The following is a 26218-nucleotide window of genomic DNA, read 5'->3' on the forward strand; positions in this document are numbered from 1 at the left end:
ACAGAAATTAGGTGGGCGGATGAGATTAAGAAGTTTGCGGGGACAGGGTGGCTGCAGCTGGCAAAGGACAGGGTTAATTGGTAAGATATGGGAGAGACCTTTGCCCTGCAGTGGGCGTAGTCAGGCTGCTGATGATGATACCTGCCGGGATACAAAGAAGTAAACTACTTCTTGTTTGAGTGTTCTCAACCATTGGAGTGGCTTGGACAACTGTCTCATCTACATTTTTGACGAACTCCTGATGGGGCTGTGCCATTTCCTGGACTTATTTATTTTAACTGCATACAATGAGATCGTCTCGTGCATTAGTTCTACTGTTACAAATGAACGCCAGCAACAACAAAGGTATGCTAAACACATTAAAACATCGCAAACATGTACTATAACAAATTGTCATTCGACACTTTTTAAAATTTAATTGGTGCCTAAAAGGGTTGAGATGCACAAGGCAAGATAGCACTCACGTTCAAGGACACACTTTTGTGTCTTTTACAAGAGTCCCACAATAGTTTGCCAAGCAAGTCAACACTTTTGCAATTCCAACTTTCACACACAAACATAATACACATTTATCAGTCTGAACGTGGCTTTTTGCCATGGATGAAAACATAATACGCAATGGCTATGGAACAGAGGCTGTATGTGACTAGGGTAATGACCGAGACTAGAAAACCATCCTCCAGGCATCCAACCGGCACTTCTGCTGAGAGGTCGTTCAACTGCAATAGAAAAAAAATTGCTAAGCAACGGAATTTTTTTTTTTCTCATACAGTCACATTCGTTTAGTATTTCTGGCAAGTTGCTAGCTTTGAAAAATCTAGCAGAGGTTCAGGTGCTTACACTAGCAACATTGAGTTGCTTCCAGAGGCATGTACGCTCCATGTTGACTGCATCGCATGGCAGGTGGTGAAGGTCCTCGCAGGTGTCGGGAAAGTCTGCATCGCGAGCCAAGCACTGCCATGTGGTGACAACGATTCACAAGTGCGCAGAGCGACACATGGTTGAAGATCAAGAACAGGTAATGTTGGAGTCACTGAACAAATTGTTCCACAGATTTTGAAAGGTCCGCTGAACCAATACCCATTTTCTTTTATCCTTTATCAGCAATGTTAGCTTGAATCAACAGCTTCTAGATCCCAATTGATGCTGGAAGTTACCACGGGCATTTATTTTCGTGTATTTTGTAGTTAAAAATAAATAATTGAAGACTGCAGAACATTAGGCTAGGTGGCCTAACTGAGTCTCGCATATTTTTATAACATACTACTATGACAGAAATTCTTTCGGAATGTTTTACACATTGAGCGAAAATTGAGGTTGTGCCAAACCTAGGTCTGGATGCCTGAAGTAGACAGATGGTGGCTGCAGTGTGACTTTGGTGAAGGGCCCATCCGTAAGGCAGTTCTGTGCCTTGTGATACCGCATGTGCACGGGCAATGTAGCCAGTGCCGAGGTCTCGTTCACCGACAGGAAAGCGAAGACGTTGTGGCTTTTGGCCTGGTGCGCCATCTCTTCAACGTCCACCTTTTCACGCAGTCCAAACTGCACAAGGCATGCACTGAGAATTGTCTCGGGACAATTTCAATAACGTACAGTCCTTTACTAGCATGCAAACCTTTGAGCACATTGGACAGCCGTCGCCGTAGCTCGGTTGGTAGAGCACCGGACGCGATATTCGGAGGTCGTGGGTTCGGATCCCACCGGCGGCATGTTTGTTTTTTTCTGCTGTTTTATAAGTAATTTTATTTAAGCGATAGATTAATCTAAGTATTATTATTCCACTGATCAGCACTACACATTAAAAAAAATTTAACATTCCCCTATGCCCTTGGTTTCGATGACTGTTGGCTTCCTTCACATACATACATACATACACACACACACACATATATATATATATATCTGTGTGTGTGTGTGTGTGTATCCCGTTTTGTGATCAATTATCTTTAAATTGATCAACACCACAAATATAAAACAAGAAGAAAAACATCCCCTATGTTCCTTGGTTTTGGTGGCTGTTGGCTTTCTTCATGTGTGCATATATATATATATATATATATATATATATATATATATATATATATATATATATATATATATATATATATATTATAAAGTAAGCCCCTGTCATTCAACAGTTTTTCACACACTCCAGTTACCACCACTTTCTTATACAGAAAAAGAAAACGCTATTTCTGCAGAAATAATCCACAGCGCTGAGGTCCTGTTGACGATCGGCCTCACCACTGACATTACCATGCTTCAATCTCTTGCACTAATCACACGTGCTTTATAATCAGCACATACTACCCAAGTAAAAAAAAAAAAACAGTGGAACCAAATGGATTTCCAACTAGTCTCAAATAGACCAATTCCGTTTCCAAATGGTTCCAATTGGATAGTCCACATGGACTATCCAATTGGTGAGCCCAATTGGTCTTGCCAATTGCATCAAACTGGTCTGCCCAACTGCACCCAATGTATATATACCCATATGAATGTTTGCATATTTGATAAACAAGGCAGAACTAATCTGGTTCTTATAATAAGAGCTATGAGCACTTTAAGCTACTAAACCATATTCATCTTCTACTCCACCACAGTGGTTTAAATTTAACTGCGCTCAGTGCGCAAGTGCCACTGGCCCCAGCATGAGAGCACCTCATAAATGGGGTACATAAGTTGGAGCGGAAGTGTGTTCTCTGGATGTCCATAATGAATTAATATATGCTGCTAGTGTCTGAATGTGTAGTGTTCCTTGTCTGTGATGTATGCATATCTGTTGGCCCTGATTTCGAAAGAAGCATGTGGACTTCAATTCCATAGTAAAAATGTTGATCGGTACCAGACAGTGTGTCTCCCTACAGTCCTCACAAATTAGTTCTCTTTTTGCACATTAGTAATATGTTAAGTTGTAGAAATATCACACTGTGTATTTTGCGAAACTTAATTGTGAGTTACATTTTGTGAATATTTTCTGCGTGCAATAACTTCCTTGCCTAATAACTGGTTGGTCCAGTTCGATCCAATTGGTCGGGTGGCTAAGAACACAAACGGAATCAATTGGTTTCAAGTGGAAAATCCAATTAGAACCAATTGGTCGGGTGGCTAAGAACACAAACGGAATCAATTGGTTTCAAGTGGAAAATCCAATTAGAACCAATTGGTCGGGTGGCTAAGAACACAAACGGAATCAATTGGTTTCAATTGGAAAATCCAATTAGAACCAATTGGGCATTTCGATTGATTGCAATGTTTTTTGTTTGTTTTACTACGACTTATTACCGTGCTCTCCAAGCTGGCTTCCCCGCACTAAAGTAATGCATGCGGCAGTGCATGCTTTTAGTCAAAAGAATGCACTGAAGAATATTCTAGAGTATACAAATTGGTTGAGGCCCTAGCTTCGCAGCGATAATGACGTACTAGAAACACGGACCAACTCGACGAAAACAATTACCGTGGCATCGCTGTCATCGAGGAGCCTCAGCTGATGCCCATCGACGAAGGCACCCGCAGGAATAGTTTCCAGTAGTAGAAGAGTCGGGGGCCGGCCCTTAACCTTCAGTCGGTTCCGCGCGTGGACCACGGTCTGCAGTTCCCTTGCAAATTGCGAGAACGACACAAGAAAAAAAAAAGGTTCAGAGCTTCCCCCTTTCACAAGAGCTTTCAAAAACTGGAAAACAACAAGGCCTTACCTGTGGTAGCCCGTCTGGGCTAGGCTTCTTTCAACAATGATGTCCGGCTCCTCTTTGCAAAGTCTCGCACCGTTACTTCCTTTCGTCTTGCTCACCGCCGCGTCGGCGACCAGGCAGCCCAAAAAGGCCAACACGACGGCGAAATGTGCGACAAAGGCCATCTGTGCAGCATTTAGGCAAGGCGGCACGGAATATCGTACGAGTTTAAAACGAGGCGTGAAGATGCATTTGATACTTGGTTGATCTTTTTTACACTTTTAGCAGTGTTTGAGCAAGCGTTGCCTCTTCGCCACCTGGTGTCATCAAATGTGATTACGTGCATGGCGGGAGATTCAAAAGTTTTGTCATCTAGTGCATGCTATAATAGAACAGCCTCAATAAAGCATTCGAAACCCATTAAAAAAATTCATTCGGAGCGAACGAAGCGCTCACCATTCTGCACGTCTGTGTAGCAAAAAAAAAGAGTAATGTAAAGGTTTTTTGACTACAGTTCACGGCCTCGGGGACGACCTCCATCGCATTACCAACGATCATGAGTTTAATTTTAAAATATTTATGACGACTTCAGCGTCAGCTGTGCTACCAGAAGCACCTTCAAATTTCTTCTGTGATTAAGTTTTTTTCAAAGAGCATTTCGTAATTCACAGATACCAGCGACGTTTAATTGCACACCGTATGCAAATATAACGAAGTCACAACTATGCGCAGGCGCAAAATCTGGTCGTGATGCGAACGTTATCACGCCCCGTCTTTCAAATCGAAAGAAGCGTGGAAAAAAGTACATTGATACGGCGGTGGGCGTTCCCGATTTTAGTGGGTGTGCCCAGTAAGTTATATAAGCGAAGTCGCAAGCCACGCGCCCGCTCAATCGTCAGCTGTGACTATCTTGTGAGTTCCACTGCTTCCACTCTGCACTGAATCGTGTTCGTGTTTGTGACTACTTTAATACATACTACCAAGCTTCTGTAATTGGTGATTTCTAAAGGAAACTTTTCTTTTCTTTCTGCAGCAGGCAACATAATTCATGCTTCCTTTCCTTTGGTTACAATGAAGCTACTTCAGTGGACGCTTTTGCTACTTGTAACGCACGTTTTCACCATCGATGCGTTATTTCAAGACGGGGACGCAGAAGAATACTTTAAACAAAAGTTAGATGCCTTCAAGATAAAACTGCACGAAGCTTTCGAACGAGCCCGACTGCAGCGCCACAAGCGAAATGTGATAGCTCCGAACAGTCCTGACTATGGCGGTAAGTTTCGGGTTTTAAGTTTTTCTCCCGTGTCTCGTTTCCTTCGCCCGAGCTTAGTTTTAGAGTATGACTGTTTTCGCGGTTACGGCCTTCAGTCTCTCCTCAAGACCACCTGCGAGTCGTCGGTACCAAGCCGGTCGACCTGGGCATCCACCTTGGAAACGTGTCGTACTGGGAGCCCACCAACGTCGCCGGTGCGACGCTTGTCATCGCCGCAACGCGCAGTGGACAGGTTGAACTGTTCCGCTGGACCAATGGACGTTACGCTGCCTTCACTGGAATGACCACGAGCTTGACGACCACCAAAGTTAAGGTGCGCTCTTGTCTCTTGCTTGAAACGGTGAAAGTTTGTATTGCTTTTCATTTGTATTTGTAAACCACGTGATGTTCTTAACCGACACGAGTTTCATCGTGAAAGCTTCTGATGGCGCGACCACTTCACGGTATGCATCTTTCTCGTTTCAGGCATTCGTGTACGGCGATCAACTGTGGCTCGTTTGCCTACACCAGCGACACGGTGCCAGGGAACAGTTCGTGCGGCTGTACCAGCTTCAAGGCCAGCAGCTGGTCACCAAGCAGACCATTCAGCTGGGCGGCGAATCGGACATCGACGTCGTCCGCGGTGCCACCGCCCACTTTCTCGTGACCTGCGTGTTCAGGAGCTATTCCAGCTCGGGCACTTCGTACAATGGGAAGCTTGTGTAAGTTTCGAAAGCGAAAGCTTTCACTGCTCCCCTCCGTAACTCCGCCGTGTGCACGAGTTTGACCTTGAACCAAGGAGAAACCACGTGACAGCTATGACTTCTCTCAACCGCCGCCGCAGCCGAGCGCTCGCCTCTGCCTAGTCACGTGACAACAATGACGTCACCCAACCGCGCAGCTACTCCGGAACCATAGTTGCGGTTCTGGCCTCTTGATGGTTGCTAATTTTTCCACTGCATAGATTTGCGAAAGGCAGTCATTGTCAAAATCCCTGGTCCTTCCGGCCGGCCGGCGGTGTTCAGTAATGCAAAGCATAATCCAAACTCAAAACATAATGCATACACAACGCAAAACATAAACATTAAAGATCCCCAAGTGATCGAATTATTCTGGACTCCTCTGCAACGGCACCTATTTCTTCTCTAACTCCATCCTTCATCTTTATCCCTTCCCTTATGGTGAAGAGAGGGCAGACAGCTACTGTGCCATTTTTTTTTTCTTTCGCCTGCTGTCCCATGCACATTTTGTCCCTTTTGGTGTTCTCGCCTGAATGCAAGCCAGAACATCTTCTGTTTGTGCAGATTTGAGCTTTCGTATAGTCTAATAACGGAAATAATGCACACCTATATATGCAATAATTTCTCGAAATAGCACATGTCATCTTGCATTGTGCTGGGAGTGTTTGGCGTGCTTAACTTTGCTTCCCGTACATTTGTACAGATTGTAGTTCCTGTTCTGTCATCGATAATACATTCTTTAGCAGTGTTTTTTTACTCTTTCCCACAGCCTTTACCAGTGGAAAAACACACAGTTTGACGCAGTGTCTCAGCACTCGGTTGTTGGAGCCAAATCAGTCGTTGCTTGGAGCATGGACGGGCCGCTGTATATTGCAGTTGCTCAACAGCGAGACAATGCTGGAGAGCTGTTTCTGGGCTCACCTGTGTTCATCTACAATCAGCGTTAGTACATCTCCGGATCTCATTTCTCTCTTGGCTCCTTGACACATTTGTAGACTGTGTAGCAATGTTCGTTTCCGCCGGTTTGGGCCTAGCAAAGCTACGTATGAAAGAAGTACAAACTTTCTGTTGCCCACAGATGAAAAGCATTGCTTAATTGTAGTCTACAGTAGACTTTAACTCCTTTTGGCTTTTGTGTTGCATGGTGTGTATGCCTGTGTTTGTCTAACTGTTCTGTTGTGCTCTAGTTCTTGCACCCTTCATCTTTCAAGCTCTCGGCTTTCTTCAGAAGTCATTCTTTGTGCTTTTTCTTCTCACTGACAGCAGCAATGACTGGTCTTTCTTTTCTGATGGATGCTTACAACTACAACCTTTAATTTCTTTCACAGGGCGTGAACACGAGCTGAGCTATGTACAGGTGATCAGGTTTTGGCAGGCCTTCAAGGCCAATCACTTCACAGTTGCTGGCATCCATTACCTTACCTTCCTGACGATACAAGGAGTCTTTCTCTACTGGTATGCTGGTAGGTGAATTGCCTTTGCAAAAAAGCAACTGTTCAGATTTTTTCTCAAACAAATAAACACTTCTTTCCATGCATTCATGCGGCGTAGGCGATCAGTTCCTGGAGTGGCAAACCCTTTTGAACACGGAGGATGCTGAGGATGTTTCAGTCTTCACTCTTCCAAATGGGGAAGCGGCTATAGCAGTTGTGCGAAGGGTGAGTATGAGCTTTGCTTCAGTGAGAGGTAGGCTTGTACGGCACTGGAAACTCTTGCCAAAGCTCCTTCGTGTTTCAGTAAGCTTGCTCAGTCTTTCTCGGTCAGTCAGAGGTACTCAGTCTTTCGGAATGTGTTGGACTAGGCTCGTTAGCAGAGATTGTCAAAGAATCTGTTTGGAAAGGGCTAAGCATATCCCATAATTTTGTTGAAATGAAAGGAATTCTTGGGGGTTAACAGTTCCTATCATCATAGGTGCAAGCAAAGGGGAAAATGTAATGCTCGAGTAATTTTTGTTGGTGAGCGGAAGCTCTTGGGTCGATTGTGGGAGGTTTGTGGGGTGTTCGTGGTTAGGTACAGGTGGCTGGCTAAAACATGAAACGCGAACACCGCAACCCAAATTTAAACTCAAAGCATTTATCTGTGGTCATTCTATCGGGTACTAGGAATCCCATGCAACTCAACTTAACGCATGGCATTGTACTAACAGTTGCACTGTGCAGAAATTAGAACAATATCTAGAGCACTGAAACGGTGTTCACCAGAGGGAACGAATCAAAACTAAGTTGGTTTTAGACAATACTTGAACTCCAGCGAAGTAGCAGCATTGAGATTTCGCTTAGTCTGCTCTGTGGCACACTGTACAAGTTCTTCCGAATCGGGGTCTAAGAGGTGTTGTCATGCCCACTTTCTCTGCACGACTACAGATAGAAGCATCTCAATTTTAAACTTAAAGCAGTTGAGCTTCATGGAGCTTTCAAAGGTCTTTAGAATTTCATTCTGAGTAGGATGCACAGCTGAGGCGCATGTCGATGCTTTCACAGGATGAAGTGATGTTTTTCCTGGAGACCGAGTCTTCTACGTACAACTGCACGTTCACGCTCAAGATGTCCGGCATGACCCTATCCAGTGTAGTGTTCCAGTTCATCGAGGGCCAGTTCTTCATGTTCACAACCCAGGCAGTACCGTCGGCACCCCAGCCACCTCAGCAGCTTGTCCTGCAGAAGTACAGCTTTGGTGCGTCATCAGTTCATATGTGGTTTTGTGTCCTGTCTAAAGATTTTTCCTTTCGAAAAAAGCTGTGGACTTCAGAAAACCCAGCCTTATTTGCTTAACTATTTTTTTTCATAAACAGGAGCCATTATCTCTACTTCTGGGGTTCTCTGCCTTAACCTTCCTACCCAATATGTGCACAGAAAGCATTCAGACGCAGCCTCTCGGAAATATCACCATATTCAAAATTGCTGTCTGTAGAGAGTGCTATGAGCAATTGTAAGATTAATCCCGGGATAAATTTGGTATAGAAAAGGGGGAGGGGGTAGAGGGGTTGGTGCTTGGATGGGATACGGATGGGGGTTGGGGGAGGGGTACGGATGCTTGGGGGACCGAAAGCACTTGGAGGAACTCAAGGGTTCCATGGAACCCAGTTTGCGAACCACTGCTCTATTTCGTTCTGTACCATTTTATTCCGCAATCTGTCTTGCAGTCGCTTATGGGAAATCGGATCCACTTCTCGAATGCCTGCACAATTTGGAGACTTCCCTTTCAAGGCGCCAGCCTCACGTGGACCATCTAGCAGCAAATATTGGACGCGTTTGGACTTCCAGTGGGCAGAAGCCACTTGCCACGGAGCTCGTGGTCATTGACGGTCCAGTCAGGGTCACTGGATCTGTGACCGCCCCCAAGGCCGTGATTGTCCCTGGTGCCCAGAGGGTTCCAGCACTCGCTCCCTCGGACGTTTCGCAGCAGATGGATGAAGTCAAGAATGGTGTAGCCAAGATGGAGAATGATCTGAAGAATGTTGTTTTCAAATCGGTGCCGCAGACTATTCAAGGTATGACATTAGTGGGATGGTCACTCCTACACATATTAGAGATGGAGAAAGTCTTGAAAGGACCTTGTGCAGTGTGGATATTGTCCACATAAAGCAATAATCGCAGCGTGGTAAAGTACCAAGGAGCCATTCCAACGAGACTAGTTAACATAAAACGAAAGTGCAGTGGAAAACTAATACAAACTAATAGATGCACACTGCTGAATTGCATTCAGTTGTTCTCTCGTACGAGAGAACCTTTATTACTACCTTTATCAGCATGCCAGTGTGTGCAGTGAAAATAGTTGCTCATTCATTGCCAGTATTTTCACCATGTGTTTTCATTAGTTCCTTGCTTTGCATCACTTCCGTTGTTAGCGATTTCTGGCTCCTTTTTCAAACTCCAGTGATGTGTGCATGCCATAGCGTTGTTTCTGCTTGCAGCCTTGCATACTGCTCATTGTGTCACTCTCCTTTCACTGTTGTTTTCTTGCTTATAAACTTGTGCAGGAAACCTCAACTTCAACAAGCCTGTAAGTGCGTCGGCATTCAGTGCTGGTCTTGTTGTGGACACTACGTTGAATGGCGTTCCACTCGTTGACATGCTGGGAAACACCCTGAAAGTTACGGGGGACCAAGTTCTCAACGTTCCAGTTTCATTTGGTGACCTCTACGTGAACAACCTGAACGTTGAGACTATCAATGGAATCAACATTTCAGGTGTGCTATACATGGTGCTCAGTTTTATTGCATAGCTTGCATATCGAATTCAAGCTGCTCGGTATTCATTCTGGTGCACCATGACCATCCGGAGCTGTGACGCAGCTTTACTACATTATATAGGAACCTCTCATTACTCTGTAGTCTAAACATCAAAGCCCTTAACATGCTGTTTTTCAAATGTCTCTAGGCTTTAAGCGTTTTGAAGACTTACAGCCGCCGTCAAAAGTATACAGCCCAAAGGGTTTGTTTTGAAGCTGTTTAGAGTGGCTCCCTACCACATCAAGCAACTGAAACCTTGCGAGGATTGAGGACTTGTTTAAAGCAATTCCTTGTTTGAGTGATTACGGTCGCTGAGGATGCATAACGAGGCATGCTGCAGGTCTCTCAAGCAAACCCCTTGGGCTGTATACTTTTGACAGGGTTGTACTTAGGTTCTGTTGTTTAAATTTTCAGCTTGGCATTCTGTAAGCCCCCTTCCCATAATCAGTCGGTACTGCATGCCCTTTACTGCAGTGCAGTGACTCATCCTCTGACAGTGATACGCAAGAGATAAAAAATTAAGCATGGATATCTTCCAGCAGTATCCCATTGTTACAATATTGTTTCCTTCACAAAATTGCACGCATATGCTTACCCCTTACAGTTAACTGGACGTGTACATGCTGAAATCTGTCGCGCTATTCCTTCTTGCTGCCTCATTCAGCTGTTATGATGACCAACAAAGATCAACTTGTTACTGGCAATCTCAAGTTCGGCCATGTCTCGTTAACGGATCTCAATATCCAGCGGGGCCGCACGATCAATGGTGTTGACCCAGAAAAAATAGTGACCACAAACACTCCGCAAGTGATCCACGGAAGGAAGGCTTTTGCACGGTTGCATGTGCCTGGTGACCTCAAGGTTGCCACCACAACCAACAACGTGAGTGTGAAAATGCTGCGCAACACTGATTTGCCCTCAAGTTATGCTCCACTTCCTTCTCGTAAATTCACACGGCTCCTCATTTGGCCATTTTTCATCAATTTGTGATTAGGCTATGCGTACTGATTGCCATGTGTTACCAAATGAAACTCAATCTTAGACCTCTATGCCGTTCAGGTGTTCTTTGCAGCCTTCACTCGTGAATAGCAGATTGCACCACCATCATCTTTCAGACAAGTGTACAATTTCTTGGCAAAAGCTTTTAACAATTGCATGATAGCACTGAACATTTTTCTTTCATAAGTATGCCACATTAACTTAAAACACTGCATGCATGTAATACTTTACTGGGCAAAGGGATCAAATTTGCATCAGCAGGTCAAAAGCATTGCGCAAGCTTCGGTGAGCTTTTTTAACTCGATATTCCCGGTGCTCCAGTTTTGTTTCAATTGCTTCAAACTCCGCTTTCCATGATTGGGTAAATCAGCTAATGCAGTCAACAATTAAATGCAGGAAATGAAAAATATTATGAAAATATAGCAGCCTTGACATTTCTCCTACAGAATGACCTGTCCGCATTCGTGGGACACTTGGTTCCGCTGCAAGGCATTGCAACAGTGACTGGAGAGTGGACATTCGAGGTCCCCCTGACTGTTGGGTCAGCGCTGAACTTGAAAAACCCGATCGGTGGGCTCTACAGCATCCCAAAGCTGTATAGCGAGGCTGTTGACAAGCATAGCCACCAGACCATACACGGTAGGCAGACCCTATTCATGAGTCTATACCACTATTAGATTCAAATCTCATGTGTTGCATTCAGTACCTACCATACTGCCAGCATCTCCGCTAGGTGGACTTGAGCCAACTGCATAGCTACTTCCAATCCCGATAATGATCTTCCAACTGATATTTACATTCTTAAAGGGGTGACTGATTTTTGCTGGTGTTTGTTTTGGCTTTTGAACAATGCTTATGGCGTCGGTAAACATCATCGCCACGTGGAATTTGCCAGTTGTCAATAAACTTGTAATTGAATTTTTTTTAGTCCGGGGTCCAGGTTACCAAATGATGGTTATGCTGCAAGTGCATGAGATCACTTGAGGCATGCATAAGCTGGAATGTAATCGCTGCTTTGTCATTTCAATTCACTCTGACTCTTGCTCTAAACTGTTCCAGAATGACAGCAACTGGATAAGGAGCTATTGTATTGCAGATTTTGTGTGCCTCACGTGATCCCTTGCAGACTTGCGACATCACAACCTTTTTTTTTGGTTGCTGAAATCGAAACTGTATGAAAGAAGTTCAAATATAACTTATTTAGAGCGCATGCGAATTGCATGTGGTGGTCCATGTTTACTACTGTGTTCTGAAAATTCCAAAGCAGAAACAAAGAAAATTTTGGTCTCTACTACTTTTAACATTGCTTTCATTCATTCATAATAATTGGTTTTTGGGGAAAGGAAATGGTGCAGTATCAGTCTCATATATCCTTATACGCCTGAACCATGCTGTAAGGGAAGGGATAAAGGAGGGAGTGAAAGAAGGGAAGAAAGAGGTGCCGTAGTGGAGGCCTTGGGAATAATTTGGACCACCTGGGGATCTTTAACATGCAATGACATCACGCCCCTGTGTTGTGCGATGTCAGTGCAGGTTAAAGATCCCCAGGTGGCGGAAATTATTCCCAAGCCCTCCGCTATGGCACCTTTCTTCCTTTCTTCTTTCACTCCCTCCTGTATCCCTTCCCTTGATTCATTCAGTGTGCAATTTTCATGCTGTGATGCCGTAGAAATTATTCATTACTTTTCACTTTTCTATCCTTTCATGTGAGCATTTGTTTGCTTTATTGGCTTAATTGCTTTATTGCTTTGTGAATTGCCTTATATTTAAGCCCAGTCGATGCCACTGTTATTGTTCATTGTACAGGCTGTTGCAAAATTCCAAACACTGCAATAGTTCAATGACATTTCTTCATATACTGACCAGATTCATATGCTCGGTGCACTACGTAAAAGCCATCATGTTATTATTATTTGCATCATCTTGCGCACATACTTATGACAGAAGTGAACTGTTCAGATTTTTTTCTTTGCATTTCAGGGCCCAAAACGTATGAGGCACCAGTTGCGGTTCATGGGAACATGGAAGTCTCTGGCACCCTCAATGGCATCCGCCCCAGCCACGACCTAGTCACGCTGCACACACCGCAGGTCATCTTGGGCACATGGGTTGTCAGGGACAGGCTCCACTTCAAGCGCAACCTCAATGCTGCCACTGTCAATGGCTTGGACATTGCTCGAGATGCCGTCCTCAGAGGCAAGGGGCCGCAAGTCCTCTTCGGACGGAAGGTCTTCGATTCTGACCTTGTCGTGGCAAAAGACATCGCCATGACACCGGGCAGCACAATAGACGGTGTCGACCCTTCGGAGCTGGGAAGAATGACTGGTCTGGAAACGGTGTACAACTCTGCAGTGAATATCGAGTCGATGGTTGTCATTGGAAATGTGGTTGCTCACAAGGGAATCAACGACCACATGCTGAGAGACCTGCACAACTTGATATGGCTTAAGTCCGCCGACCAGGTAAGCACTGCTGTATTAGTCTCCTAGACAAGAGTTTTTGAAACTCGGTTTTCACATAAGCCGAGCAGATGCCATTTCGGATGACTAAAGTGATTTTGAAGGTCATAATTCCACCTGTATTCCACACCCGCATTTTCCTGACCACATGCTTAATGATGCACATCTTTTTGTTACTTTAAAAAAAAATGGTCAGCTTTGTCATTCATTTGCCTACAAGCTTCGCTGAAGCTTCTGTGATTAGTGCTAGCTGTAAGAGGCTCTTGTGTATACATTTCTGCCAAATAAATTTATACTAATTACTTTTGCAGCATATCAAGGTGCCTGTAAGCTTCAAGAACGTTCATGTGGAGAAAGATCTTGACACCGAAACAATCAACGGCATCAGCCTCGACGAAGACCTGATGAGAACTTTTGGAGATGAAGTACTTGAGGGGCCAGTTGTGTTTAGAGATTCCATTCAAGCAAAGGAGCCTGTTGACATAGCCCCTGGCATCAAAGTAAATGGAATAGATCTCTCGGAAGCTGCCAGGCTGGTAATTTTCCAATTTTTCTCCTCTTATATCTGGATAGCCCTTGCAATTGGTTTCATTTCAGATACAAATACTATGAATGAAGGATTCTGTGCACATGCCATGAAAGTGCTCGGTGCATCTAGTTTCATTTCACTAAAATGCCAGTTTCATTATGTTGAGAACAAATGCTGTCGTTTTTTTTCTGTCCAGGTGTCAAGGGCTCATCAGAATACGGTCATTCACGGGGACATATCTTTCCCGTCGGTAGTTGTGGAAAAGGACCTTCACTGTGAAACTGTCAATGGAAAGGGTCTTGCCAAGCAGTTCCTCCTTGTGAATGGTGAACAAGTTGTGGCTGGGGCACCGTCCTTCATGCAACCCATCTCAGCCAAAGACATTGTTGTGGACTTTGTCAACCCATTGCAACTTAATGGTGTTCCATTCAGAGAGTTTGTGGATGAATTGGTCTTGCAGAATTCTTCTCGGCATCGGCTCGTCACCAACAAACATTTCAGCAATGGCTTGGAAGGTAGGGTTTTCATTGCTGTTTGCATTGAAACTGATTTCCTGGTGGTTCGCACACTTAACTAAGCAGAGTGGGTGAAAATTTCGCCCAATTTTTTTTCTCATGACTTGCATGGTTTTTAAATTCCCAGCCCACCACTTGCAAAGCTATGGCCTCGTCGATGGCGTCAACATTGAGGAGATGGTCAGCAGTGTGGTACTGCTCAACGTTCCGCAGCAAGTGGATGGCATCAAGGTGTTCCAGAGCCGTTTACACCTGGAGTCTCTCCTTGCGGATCAAGTAAACAACATCGACATTAGGGAACACGTTCGCAGAGTCATCCGCCGCAATGTTCAGCAGGTCATATCTGGCAAAAAGACAGTCCTGGGGTGAGCTTCTTTGCCAATGTTTTTCATGTTCTGGCATTTCCTGCTCAAGTACACATTGCAATTCACTTCGTTCGGTCTACTGTGGCCAATGCCTCCTCATTCACCTCCCATCGCTGCTCATTTCTATTTGCAATTCGTTAAGTTGCACAGTTACCATATTTGCACAATGCATCCACTTTTGTTCCCCAAATATTTGTCGAAGCTTTAGAGGTACATTTCTTTGAGTAATATGCTAGCAGGTAGTCATTTCTTCACACACATAAAAAAGGTGCAATTATTAGTGTTGGTCTGCCATGGCTTCTTCCGTTTGTGCTCTGCCTTTTCTGTACTGCGGCTATCATCTGTTCATTTTCCATGAGTGGCCCACAATTCCTCAATATGCCATTTACCTTGCCGGTAGTAGACATGATGCTCAGTGGGCAACGTGGCTGCCGAGAACCTTTCTGCCACATTTCATTTCCTGGTCTTTTGAACATCTTTCTCCTTTTCTAGGAAAGCTTTTATTCATAGACATGTGACAACCGGTGACCTTGTAAACGGCGTCAGTATGAAGGACCTTTATGGACGGGCCATGTCAAAGACGCAGGAAAATCTAATCTCTGCGCCTATGACCTTCCTAGGTGGTGTCGAGGCTCGTGAGTACAAAGTCTCTTCACACGGAGAGCGATTTAAATATTTAAAGCTTTACAAAGTTTACATGCTTTTCACTGCACATCGGGAGTCTTTCTGCAGTGCCCAGCATTTGTAAATTTTTGCTTTTTGGCTGCTATATAGGGCCGGCATTGCACCTGCACAATAATGCAGTCTTCATGCTTACATAATACTTATTCAGGTGAAGATGCTAGGCACTTCAATGTCTTTACTTTTTTTTTGTAGTGCACCAGCACTAAAACCCACAGCCTCCTCCTAGCTGGCCACCTAAGTCATGTGAACTTGTGACACCTTCACAACTGCCCACCATACCAGGTGCCACTTAAATTAATGGGTGGTCGGGAAGAGCATAGCTTAACTGCTGCACCACTGCACCATTAGTAGTGCGAGGACTCCCAGGGGTCTGTTAACGTCCCCAAATCCCTTGTTTCTCCATATGACTTTTTCTCGATACTTTGTCAATCTCCACACTTCCATTCAATCTGCCTCTGTTTGCAGGGCGCCTGCACTTGTATGGACCAGCAAAGCTTGATGGACTCGACCTCAACAATGTAGTGAAGCTTCGAGACAACGAAGTCCTGGGTGGCACGGTGGTTTTCAAGAACCTGCTTTCAGATGGTGACATAGTGATCCATGGTCTTCTGAATGGTTGCAACATCACCAAGGTAAGATAGCAATCCTTCTTTAGCATTTACCCCCTGTATCTTATTGTTTAAGCATGCTACTCGAAATTTCGTTCATCCTAACCTCTAAGGGTGGTGACTGCCACTGGCACCTTCTGACCAGTGCCAGAATCCTAATCTCTCCTTTGACAGTTGCCCAACATCAATTCTTCAAAGGTAGTGTCTTCTGTTACCCCTTTGCAACACAGATTTGTACTTTTGTGTTTTTAGATTACTTCCCTGATCATTCCTACTGTACTGCAGGCTGTGTGTTGTAACTAGTTGGTTACTATGCTCGGCCCAGTGTCTGCACTTTGGATTCTCCTTCCACCTGTAATCGCACACGTGCCCAATGGCACGTACCATTTAGGACTCGATGAATCCATCGGTTCACAGCAGCCATTTCAGCTACTTCTGGCTTCGCACATGCTGCATGCTGGATTCAGTGATTTGGGTCTGGCGTTGTTTCTAAATGATACGTTGCAGTTTTTGGCATGGAATACATTTCAACAAACTGTAGCTTCGCAGCTTTCATTTTTTGCTTTAGTGCAATTTAATTCAATTTTACGTGCAAAGTGCATTTGAGTTGCTTTGCAATACTAAAGCTGTCCAGTTTTCTGAGCAGACTCTAGCGTTTTTGTTCATCTTGTTTGCAGCTCTACAAGGAAGCGTTGTACAACAGTGGAGTGAAACAGACTGTGTACAATCGAAAGCAATTCTCAAAGATGATTGTCAAAGGAAATGTCCATGTGCTTGGCGATGTGAATGGAGCACCGTTTGATGCCCTGATTGGGAACCTTGTCATGAAGAACACTCCTCAAACGTTGCACGGCCCCGTAACGTTCGTTGGCAAAGTTGCTGTTGACTCTCTCATCCTGTCTGGACCAATCAACGGTGTCAACCTAACCAACCTGCTGCGTGATGCAGTTACAAAGTCTGCTGAACAGGTACAGCACTTTCGTTTGCATTTTTTTGGTACTGTATGTTGTTTTTTAATAACTGAACAGCTCTAACGGTGCTCAGAAATTCCAAAAACAAACATTGCTAGCGCCCTTCCGTGGTAGTCCTGACACCCTGCAATGTTTCAGGTGATTCGAGGCACAAAGACATTCACAAACCAGCATGGATTAGTTGTGTCCAATTCTCTCCATGTCCATGGCAACGTTGACTCGCGTGGACCTGTGGGTGGCATCACAGTAGGTGACCTTGCCAGCATTGTAACGGCCCATGGCCGTCACGTCATCAGCGGCAAAAAGGTTGTGGCTGGAACCTTGAGTGCTGACAACGTCATTGTGAAAGGCAAGTTTTCGTTCTTCTCTTGAGGGCAACCATATCTTTCGCATTATTATACTGAACTATTATTATGCACTGTACTGAACAATTGCTGTGCAGTTTTTCAATATAAATTGTTTGTACAACATAAGGCTAGCATTTCCCAACATGACAACACGTCAAAAGAAAAGCAACCAATGATTTGGTGAAAAAATGAAATGCCTTAGTGCATATTTTTATTTCGCATCCTTTTAGTCTGTCATTTCATGCGCTTTTCTTAATCTTGTTCGTCTAGGAAAGCTGAATGGTCTGCGCATACCCGAGGACTTGGTCCTCTTGAGGCACAAGCACCAGCACATTCCAGGCAAGGTCATCCTTGCTGGCCCGGCTGCAATTCAAGGCAATCTCAACTTGAACAGGGTCAACGACCTCTACTTGGAGCAGCTGCTTGCAGAGAGGGTGACACTAGGCTCCAACCAGAGGATTAGGTCCAGGCTGGTCTTCCAGAGAGACGTGCCAGTTCATGGTGGGTCCAGTAAAAAAACACCGCACGAATGCGCATATTGTATATGTATTATATGCACAATGACTCAGAAACTGCTTTTCTAGAAAGGTTTTGCGTTAAGCTGTCATCTTTGGTGCTAGCCTAGAACTTCATCCCTTTCGGTGCTTAGTGATTCTAACAACTGCACAAGCTTTTAGTTAGGCGAGCTGCAGCCAAGTGGGCTTTTTAAGGAGCTAGCATTACATTAACAACTGTGCAGTTGCTTCTTGTGGTTTAAAATTTGTCCATTCAACAAGTCTTGCAGAGCAGTCTCCCAAACATTGATCCCTTAAAGCTATCTCGTGTCCTGCATTTCCTCCCTTATTCTTATTTTTTATTCTTTTTAGCGCCTACAGCAATTTGTCTCCAAATGTCTAAATTGCTATAACCCCTCCCCCTCGCAGGTGGAGGTGCTTAAATATATACACTTGTGTTAGAATTATGTTTGCTTCACTACTTTAGGAGATCTGGGAGCTGAACGGATCAATGGCATCTTGAGGGAGCATCTAGTCACTCAGTCCGGCGAGCACAAGCTGTCTGGCGCAAAGACATTTGTTCAGGATGTGGAAATTCGTGCCAACCTCAATGCCGTGACTGTGAATGGCTTCAATCTGCTTGAACTCTCCAAGGACATTGTCCTCATCAACAGGCCTGAAGAAATACCACATTCTACGGTGCGTTTTTCTTCTCTGTTCCCCTTTTAATGCAGCAGCATTAGTTGTCGCCACACCAAAGCCTCGCCCATGCCCGAAACAATCGCAGATTGGCCAAGGGGTCGCGTGACCTCTCTATTTGTGTTAGCAAATGTCACTGCCATCACAATATGACTATTGCCTGCCACTGCAGTTAGCAGTTTGAATACGGCTGTTGCTGGACCTAAAATTGCAAAAGAAAAACTGACGCAAACACCCACAGAAGCTGTGTCAAAAGTGGAATCTGATGCTACTATATTCCACACTTAAAGTGACTTGAGCATCCCCATAGTGTTTTGAGGTACTCTTGTAGCTCATGTCTTAATTGCTGAAGAAATGCGATGAATTTATTTGTACTGGTGACCTATAACTGATTGTACCGAGTGCTCTCCTCCTTCGTCAGCTACGTGCTTCCTAAACGATCGATCCTCATTCATTTCCACACGGTTCTGCTTCGTGTCATAGTAATACTGGTCACTGGAGTCTCTTGCATTTCCTGATGTGCACAGTACATTGCATCGCAACACAATGAGCAAAACTTTGTGCAACGTTTTGCCTTAAGCAGCCTCACTGTTTTTATTCTTTGTAGGTTTTCTCTGCTCCCATTGAAGTGGTAGGACCAATGACAGTTGTAGGCACTGCAAATGGCATTGACGTCCAACACCTGAAACAAAACTTTGACAGTGGCAAGAACGGCTGGCGGCAAGGTGCTCAGCGTGTGGTCGATGGCCTCAAACACCACGAAGCAACTCTGCAGAAACAGTATGCTGCTTACAAAGGTTCGTTCTCTGCAAAGTTCCTTCCAGTATTTTGTGCCAGTAAATCCTGTGTTCAATGTTTTTAGGCTCCTTTTGCGTAAAGAATTCAGTTTGCCACATTCCAGCTGTACCTGATGTCGGGTTCATCGGTTCCATACACAGACCACCAAAGGCGCTTTGCATACCCCTTGTTCATCAAATGCATTCAAACATTGAAAGCCTCACCTTCCAGGGAGCAGGCTCAGTGAGCCATGGTCCTGTCACAGAAGTGACACATCCACAGTCAGCCTAAAACACTGCTTCATTGCGGACCAAACCAACGCTTTCAGAGGGGCTACATTTCATGTAGCAGAGCATTTAAAGATCTCATGAGCGCAACAACAAAATTCGCGCTAGCATGTGAGCATAACAGAACACTCTCAGAGGCCTGAATGGGACGAAGCGGCACAGATAAGGGCTCTCAGTGGTACAATAAACCAGGCTGGTCTCGTAGTAGTCGCTCCCACCAAGCAGCTATTCCATCTTCAGAGATGCCACTTCCATTTTCTGTCTTTGTACTGGTCAGGTGTCCGTGTAAATCCTGATGGCTTGTGTTAGCCACCGATAGCGTGATAGCGCCCCAGCAGCATTGCTGCCGGAATCTCCCGTGCACTGCTTTTGCTGCCCTTATCGAGCCATTGCCACGGCGATCACACGCACATGTTGAGAGCAAGTTTGGTCATGTGCAGTTGCACTGCACCTGTACACACCTAGATGACTGGAGAGTGCACGCAGTTTAAATGGCTAAAAAAAAGGGGCCGTAGAGCCCCATGACCTGTACAGTACTTTAATAATGATTGGGAAGAGTTCTTAACATTATATAGCACACGTGGCATTCTGTTTCTTGCTTTGCACTAGTCGGAACATTGCCCATGGCAAACCAGGCTCCCCTTCCTAGGCAGAGGAGCAATGCTCGTGGCATAGACTAGTGCAAGTGCTCAAATTCTCAATCCCAGCTGCAGGGTTAAGAGCTATCGGAAAGAAAGACCTTAGTTTTGTGCTCTACTTTCAAGCATTACACGCCTTGCAGGGCAGCGTCTTGTCTTATGTTCATTGGAGTGAGTTTGCCTCTTGTGTTGCAAGATGAGATTGGAGAGTTCTGGTATGTAACAGTAGGTTCTACTGAATTTCAACGATTTTCTAATTTCTCCTCGAATACGAATTCTTGTTGCCAATTGCTGTTTGAATAAAAATTCAATGAAATTGAGTTTGCAGCAAACTAAATCAAAATGCTAGTCTATACTCATAGTTGCCTGCTGTTGTGAGCATTTCTTAATGTGCCAACCACAGGGCAAGCCACGGGTTTCGCCTACTTCAGGGCGTTTCAAACTCTCGACATTCCATCGCGAAGAATCCTGGCCAGCCCAGTGGCTCTCCCTCTCACGTAAGTTCTGCCTTCAGAAAATTTTCCAACTAAATGGCTTCACACTTCCTTATTCTGGCCAAGGACATTATATATGTCGTGAATGTTGCGCAACCATATCAGCAGCATGTAACTATTGAACACTGAGCAGATTTAAGCAGGTGCCAGAAGTTTGTCCTTGCATCCATCCCTAGTTCGACAATGCACAGGAGAATACATGAACTTCAGCATTTTTTTTCTTAAAATGAGCTATATCCACCTAGACAGAGACGGAGCTTTTTCTGCTGCGGAAGTTTCTGAAGCAGAAATTTTTATCAGCAGCAACACATTGGAAGCTGTTGCATGATATGCTTTAAAATGCTAGTTCTATGGCATATTTAATTATAGTTCTTCAAAGAAAGATCTATGGGCAAACTTACAATTACAACTGAACTTCACTTAAATATGTCTGGATTTGGCTCATCTCGAAAAAAATTCCTCACTTGTCTCACGATCCTTGTGCCTTTGTGTTAATGCTGTGCATTCTGTTCATTCCAACATGACCCAGCTTGCCATCTCGTTTCATATGCTATGTCATTGAAAACGAAAGCTTTTCAATTCAATCAAGTTATTTAAACTAATCGTATTTAATTTCGGCGCATATGAAAGCATTGACTGAGCCGTTTCCATCATGCAGCCCCCTCTGGAGTGCAGCTCCTGCAGACATGATGGTCCTGTGGACAGCCTGGCCCTCACACTGCCTGCATGGTGGCGACAACTGCTGCGAGGAGTTTTCGTCGCAGGTGCTGAGAATCGAGCAAGACGGTGCACTCTCCAAGGGACAGCTTGCCTTGCGCCGTCGCTATTTCCCTTTCTCCTCTCCTGCTGCTGCCACACAGCCTGGATATGTTGTCTGGACCAACAGCACATCTAACAGGATCGGGTGAGCTCTTCTGCCTGCCTTCTCTGGGGTGCAGAAAGATGAATATGTCTCTTAAAGCTCAGTGTAGCCATGGGCAGTTTTCGTACTGCACTTTGTTCAGCTGGGTTTTCACAATACTTTTGCTCCAATTTTTTTTTTTAAGAATGGGTCTGAATTTTCACCCAAGAAAAGCTCTCTATGCAGACTGAAATTCATTAAAGTCTGCTCTGGATCTGTTTAGTCGCAAGTCCATTACTTCGATGACTGGTGAAAAGTTATTATTCCGACAAAGTGCTAGAATGTTTCTCTCGGTTTACGGATATTTCGCGGTCATTACTGCTCCAGTCTTGCATTGTAAATGTGAGCCCCCCCCACCACACACACCAGTAATTTACTTCAGTGAGTTCCTTATCTCAAAAGCATGAATGTACTGAACATTTGGCTACGTTGCTGTGACTAGCCTTCCAGCCCTCTGTACACAGTACTTACAAACATTCATTGGTCTAATCTAAACAGGTGGAAGGGATTCTCAAATGGAAGTCTCCGCTCAATCCTCCCCCCCCCCCCCCCCCCTCCCCCCCTTCCCTCTGGACTATCACATGCATTCACCTCGGCAATCGTTTGCCTGGCCAACTGCCACCTTTCCAGGTGCGAACACCCGGGCACGGAGGAGCTAGTCATGGGTCTTCTTGATCCACGTAGCCAGCTTGTCAACGACCAGCTTGTCAAAGTGGAGCTGAGTGTGACAACGTCGGCTTTCGTGAGCGACGTCAAAATGTTTGAATTTCTCGGAAGCACATACCTCATCGTTGCACACTCATTCAACAAGTACCTGCTGCCTTCAAGCAACGGTGAGTGCAGGCACGTTTTTTCCTCATTGTTGCTAGTCTGTACTTGCACAAGATGTTTGTCTAGAAAGGGTTTTTTTTTTCTCTATCTGCCAAACTCATTTTCGTACAGACTACTACATGGTTGGCAGCTTGGCTTTTTAAGCATGTTGATGCATGGCTAACAGACAAACTGTAGCACGTCTGAAGGCTGACGCGGAAATGGAGACTAACAGAATGAGCACCAACGTTCTTGGAAGTTGGCATGTGTTAGTCTCTGTTCATGTGACTTCGTCTATTGCGCTGCAGTTTGTTTACTACCTGGTGTAGTATTTTGTATAGTGTCTTTCAGACATGAGCTGCAAGTTGTGTCATCTTGCATTGGGGTTAAAACTTTTCTTTCACAGGAGGACACATCGACGTCTACAGGCGTGCCAGAGGGCAGAGGCAATGGAAACTACACCAGACCCTCAATACAACTAGTGTGGTTTCCACAGACGTTGTAGAGTTTGGGGGCACTGTATTCCTATCATCTGCCAGAAGCTGGAAGGAAGGCCTGAGATCATCCCAGTCCACTGTCTACACCCTGACACAAGCTGTTGATGTCGTAAGCACTTTTCCCACGACCCCGTTTGTACCGAGACCAGCAGCAAAAGGAATGAAATGCTGTATGAATCAAAATCCACACTAGCCGATTGGTTCACAGCACTTCATTGCAATAGATGTGTCTGGATGGGGCTAAGGAGCAAAACACTTTGCCAGTGAAGTCTTGGTCACCCTGAACAATTGCTCAGGATCAACTACATTGATCCCAAATGATCTTGTACTACAAGCAATTGAACATGCAGTGGTTCACAAGTTCTTCACAACCATCACTTACCTCCTAGCATGCATTTCATTTCGGAAGTGAACATGCACTGCATATCTGAGACGTGTGACGATCTGTGCCACACCAAGAATTTTGCAGGACTTTAACATCCCATCTTTGTTATTACTGATGTGTCTAGCATTTCCTTCCATTTTTCCCTGTTCCGTGCAGTTTGTGCCCTTGGCCGACTTCCCCACATCGCTGGCTTCATCAACCCTGTTCCTGACTGTGGACGACTCGCTGCTGTGTGCATTTGCTAGCGAAAAGGCAGCACTGCAGGACCAACACAGCTGGCTGGATGCCCACACAGAGCCGGTCAGCATCTATAGATACGTGCAAGGTCGTTTTGAACTCCTCCAGAACATCCCGGTGTATGGGGTCAACAGCATGGAGCGTTTCAAGTTTTCAGGTAACTCTACTCTCTTCCTTCAGCATTGTCCTGACTCGTACTTCAGCAGTGAAGACTTGTGTGTTGGGAAGAGGGTTGTGTAGTCTGCAGGAATGCATCTAGACTGGGAATTCGGCCAGATATGAGTCTGCTTCACACACAGCCAGCTTCCTTAATTGCAGCATTCCATGAAACTTCTTTGCCTCTGGCTTGTACAGCAATAGTTGCAGGTTGAAAGCTGTGTACACTTTTACTTATTTTCTATTGCTGTGTGTGCCGTTTCAGTTCATGTACGCTGAGGACTCCACATGCTGCAATTTCATGGCAGTTTCACAGACAGCTTCGACAGAATTTATTCCACAGTGCAATAAAGGGAATTTGAAATCGTAGACTGAATTGAGGACTGAACACTTGCCACTCAATTTAGTGTGAATTTTCTATTTGAATTTGAGCTCTCGTGTAGAGCCTTCAGAACTGGGACTGAGCCTTGTAACATTGCTGTAAATGTCAGTCTCTGTATTAATCCACAAACTATGGAACAGATAACCACTTTCAGAACTCGCTGTGCCGAATAGAATGTACACATCCCTAATGTACTTTGCAGCCTGTTGTGGTTAAAGTGTATTAAGCACAAGGAATTGCAAAATTTACGTTTTTCATCTCGTAACAACCTTCCACTGCACATAGGGCTCTCTGCTACGTCCGAATACTGATTTGCTGTAAACCATCCTCTCCACAGGTGAAACATTCCTTGTGCTTGGCAGTCAACACCTCAACGCAGTAGCCATCTACCAATGGAAGGGCTACAGCAAGTTTCAGAGGGTGCAGACCATCTCCGAATCTCCAATGGCTCTCAAGACCTACTGGTCCCGCTCGGGCCACCTGTTCCTTGCTGTGGCTACGGAATGCGGCAAAACTGTGGTCTTCCAAGCATCTCAGCTCAGCCAGTGCATTCGCCCAAGGGACGATCTGGACCATGCCTATGGTCATGCCCGCATAATGTAATCTTTGCACGGATACTGCAACAACTGCATACATGTTAACTAGCGAGATACTCGCACGACCATTCTAGTCACAATCTCGTGCCTTTTGCGAAGGCAAATTTGAGTACCTGTATACGGGCTATATTTCTATATTTGTGCTGTTTTAAATGTTTTTTCTCCACTTCGGTTGCCTTAGCAACACAATTTTTTATGTTTATACACTAAACACTGCAGCTTTTGCTGCAAGCTCCACAGCTAGTAAAACTTGCTGCTGTTATACTGTGCTTTAAGGCACTACTTTTGGTTGAATAAAACCTTGTTATAAATTTTATACTGGAGAGATGTCTTGTGCTAGTGTTGCAGAGCTAATAAGGGAGTAATTACATGTGCTAACTGCAGCACAAACCACTAAAGTGGCTTGTATCCCCTTAACGAGAAAAATGGCAAACTTTCTTGATATAACCAAGTAATTACACTTATTTTCTGCACGACTGAGCACTTCAACCTTGTGACCAGTCTTTCAGTAAAAAAATTGCAAACAAAATGGTGGTTGGACATTTCGGCATATCTCAACACCTTGCTGAATATTGCATCAATGATCTTTTGATTGAGAATAAATTGAAACCAGTTAGCACTTTGGTTGACACTGCTTGCTATTCCATTCTGGTGCCACAACAAACACGGCTTTCCAAAGGGACAGATAGTGTACAACATAGGATGAACACAAGCGAAGCATTAATTCGTGTTCCCACTGAACCAATGCAAATTACAATGAAAATGCAATACAAAGAATACAGATCAAAATAACTGGGAATACATGGGCACATACCACCAGAAGAGAACATAATACTACAGTGGTGCGCATATTTGAATAGTTTTCAGATCGGTATTTACTGCTCGATTCGCATCATACTTTTACTATTCGAATTTCAAGTACCACGGCTAATTATCGCAGTATATCAAAACTGTTCTCATTTTGACATGCTGCGAAATAGCAAGTGAACTGTCATATATCGGTTCACTTGTCATTTCATCATAAAATAAACAGCCAGCACACAGCAAAACTGCGCATGCGGTATTGTACAGCCTTGCATAAAAACAAAGTGCTGATGGTCATCGAGAGCTGCTGCATGCTTGTGAATCGAGAGACGCACAAGCAGTACCACGCAGCAAGTCACTGTGGTATGCCACGATGCAGCCCACAACTGGCTGCTAACACGTTGGCGATGAAAGCGAAGAGGTGCCAGCGATCAGTTATCGATAACTATATGACGAGTATACTATACGGTCACTATACGCAGGGTGCACGCAGGTGGTGCTTAAACAGACTAAGATGGGTTCTGCAAATATTTTGCCGAAGTGCACAAAAACTTAATAAGTTGCCTGCTGTGGCGTCTACAATAAGTGTCGAATGTTCTTGCGATTTTCATGCCAAAACACCAGTTGGAACTCGTTCTGTTGCCCTTATATATGGTATGCATGAGTCATCACCTTCTGGAATGTTCCAAG

The 26218-nt window shown here is 44.7% G+C and overlaps 2 protein-coding genes across 2 annotated transcripts; one reads left to right on the forward strand and one right to left on the reverse strand.

The window, feature by feature from the left end:
* Positions 1-242: 242 nt before the first annotated feature.
* LOC144101364 (GPI alpha-1,4-mannosyltransferase I, stabilizing subunit-like) lies at positions 243-4005 on the reverse strand. Its single transcript, XM_077634489.1, has 5 exons — positions 3696-4005; positions 3458-3599; positions 1329-1542; positions 841-935; positions 243-719 (listed from the first exon to the last, which is right to left on the reverse strand). Exons 1-5 carry the CDS (start codon positions 3854-3856, stop codon positions 573-575), a joined length of 759 nt encoding a protein of 252 aa, XP_077490615.1. The 5' UTR covers positions 3857-4005; the 3' UTR covers positions 243-572.
* Positions 4006-4665: 660 nt separating this feature from the next.
* On the forward strand, positions 4666-25039 carry fs(1)M3 (female sterile (1) M3). Its single transcript, XM_077634490.1, has 28 exons — positions 4666-4944; positions 5040-5257; positions 5410-5645; positions 6433-6605; positions 6992-7126; positions 7215-7321; positions 8144-8336; positions 8806-9153; positions 9643-9852; positions 10559-10776; positions 11340-11532; positions 12874-13355; positions 13664-13888; positions 14078-14396; positions 14524-14761; positions 15254-15396; positions 15911-16077; positions 16731-17021; positions 17163-17373; positions 17642-17872; positions 18353-18564; positions 19172-19361; positions 20670-20763; positions 21419-21664; positions 22292-22494; positions 22878-23077; positions 23510-23747; positions 24466-25039. The coding sequence occupies exons 1-28, from the start codon at positions 4743-4745 to the stop codon at positions 24729-24731; spliced, it is 6189 nt and encodes a 2062-aa protein (XP_077490616.1). The 5' UTR covers positions 4666-4742; the 3' UTR covers positions 24732-25039.
* Positions 25040-26218: the final 1179 nt, after the last annotated feature.

Source organism: Amblyomma americanum, chromosome 8, assembly GCF_052857255.1.
Source record: "Amblyomma americanum isolate KBUSLIRL-KWMA chromosome 8, ASM5285725v1, whole genome shotgun sequence".
Lineage (NCBI taxonomy): Eukaryota > Metazoa > Arthropoda > Arachnida > Ixodida > Ixodidae > Amblyomma > Amblyomma americanum.

Excerpts from the sequence above, each read along its gene's own strand:
- LOC144101364 (XM_077634489.1), bottom strand. The coding sequence starts at position 3,856 with ATGGCCTTTGTCGCACATTTCGCCGTCGTGTTGGCCTTTTTGGGCTGC. Across the intron at positions 936-1,328 it reads CTTCAGGCATCCAGACCTAG|ACTTTCCCGACACCTGCGAG; the intron begins GTTTGGCACAAC and ends CTCGCGATGCAG. Across the intron at positions 720-840 it reads AGCAACTCAATGTTGCTAGT|TTGAACGACCTCTCAGCAGA; the intron begins GTAAGCACCTGA and ends TTTCTATTGCAG.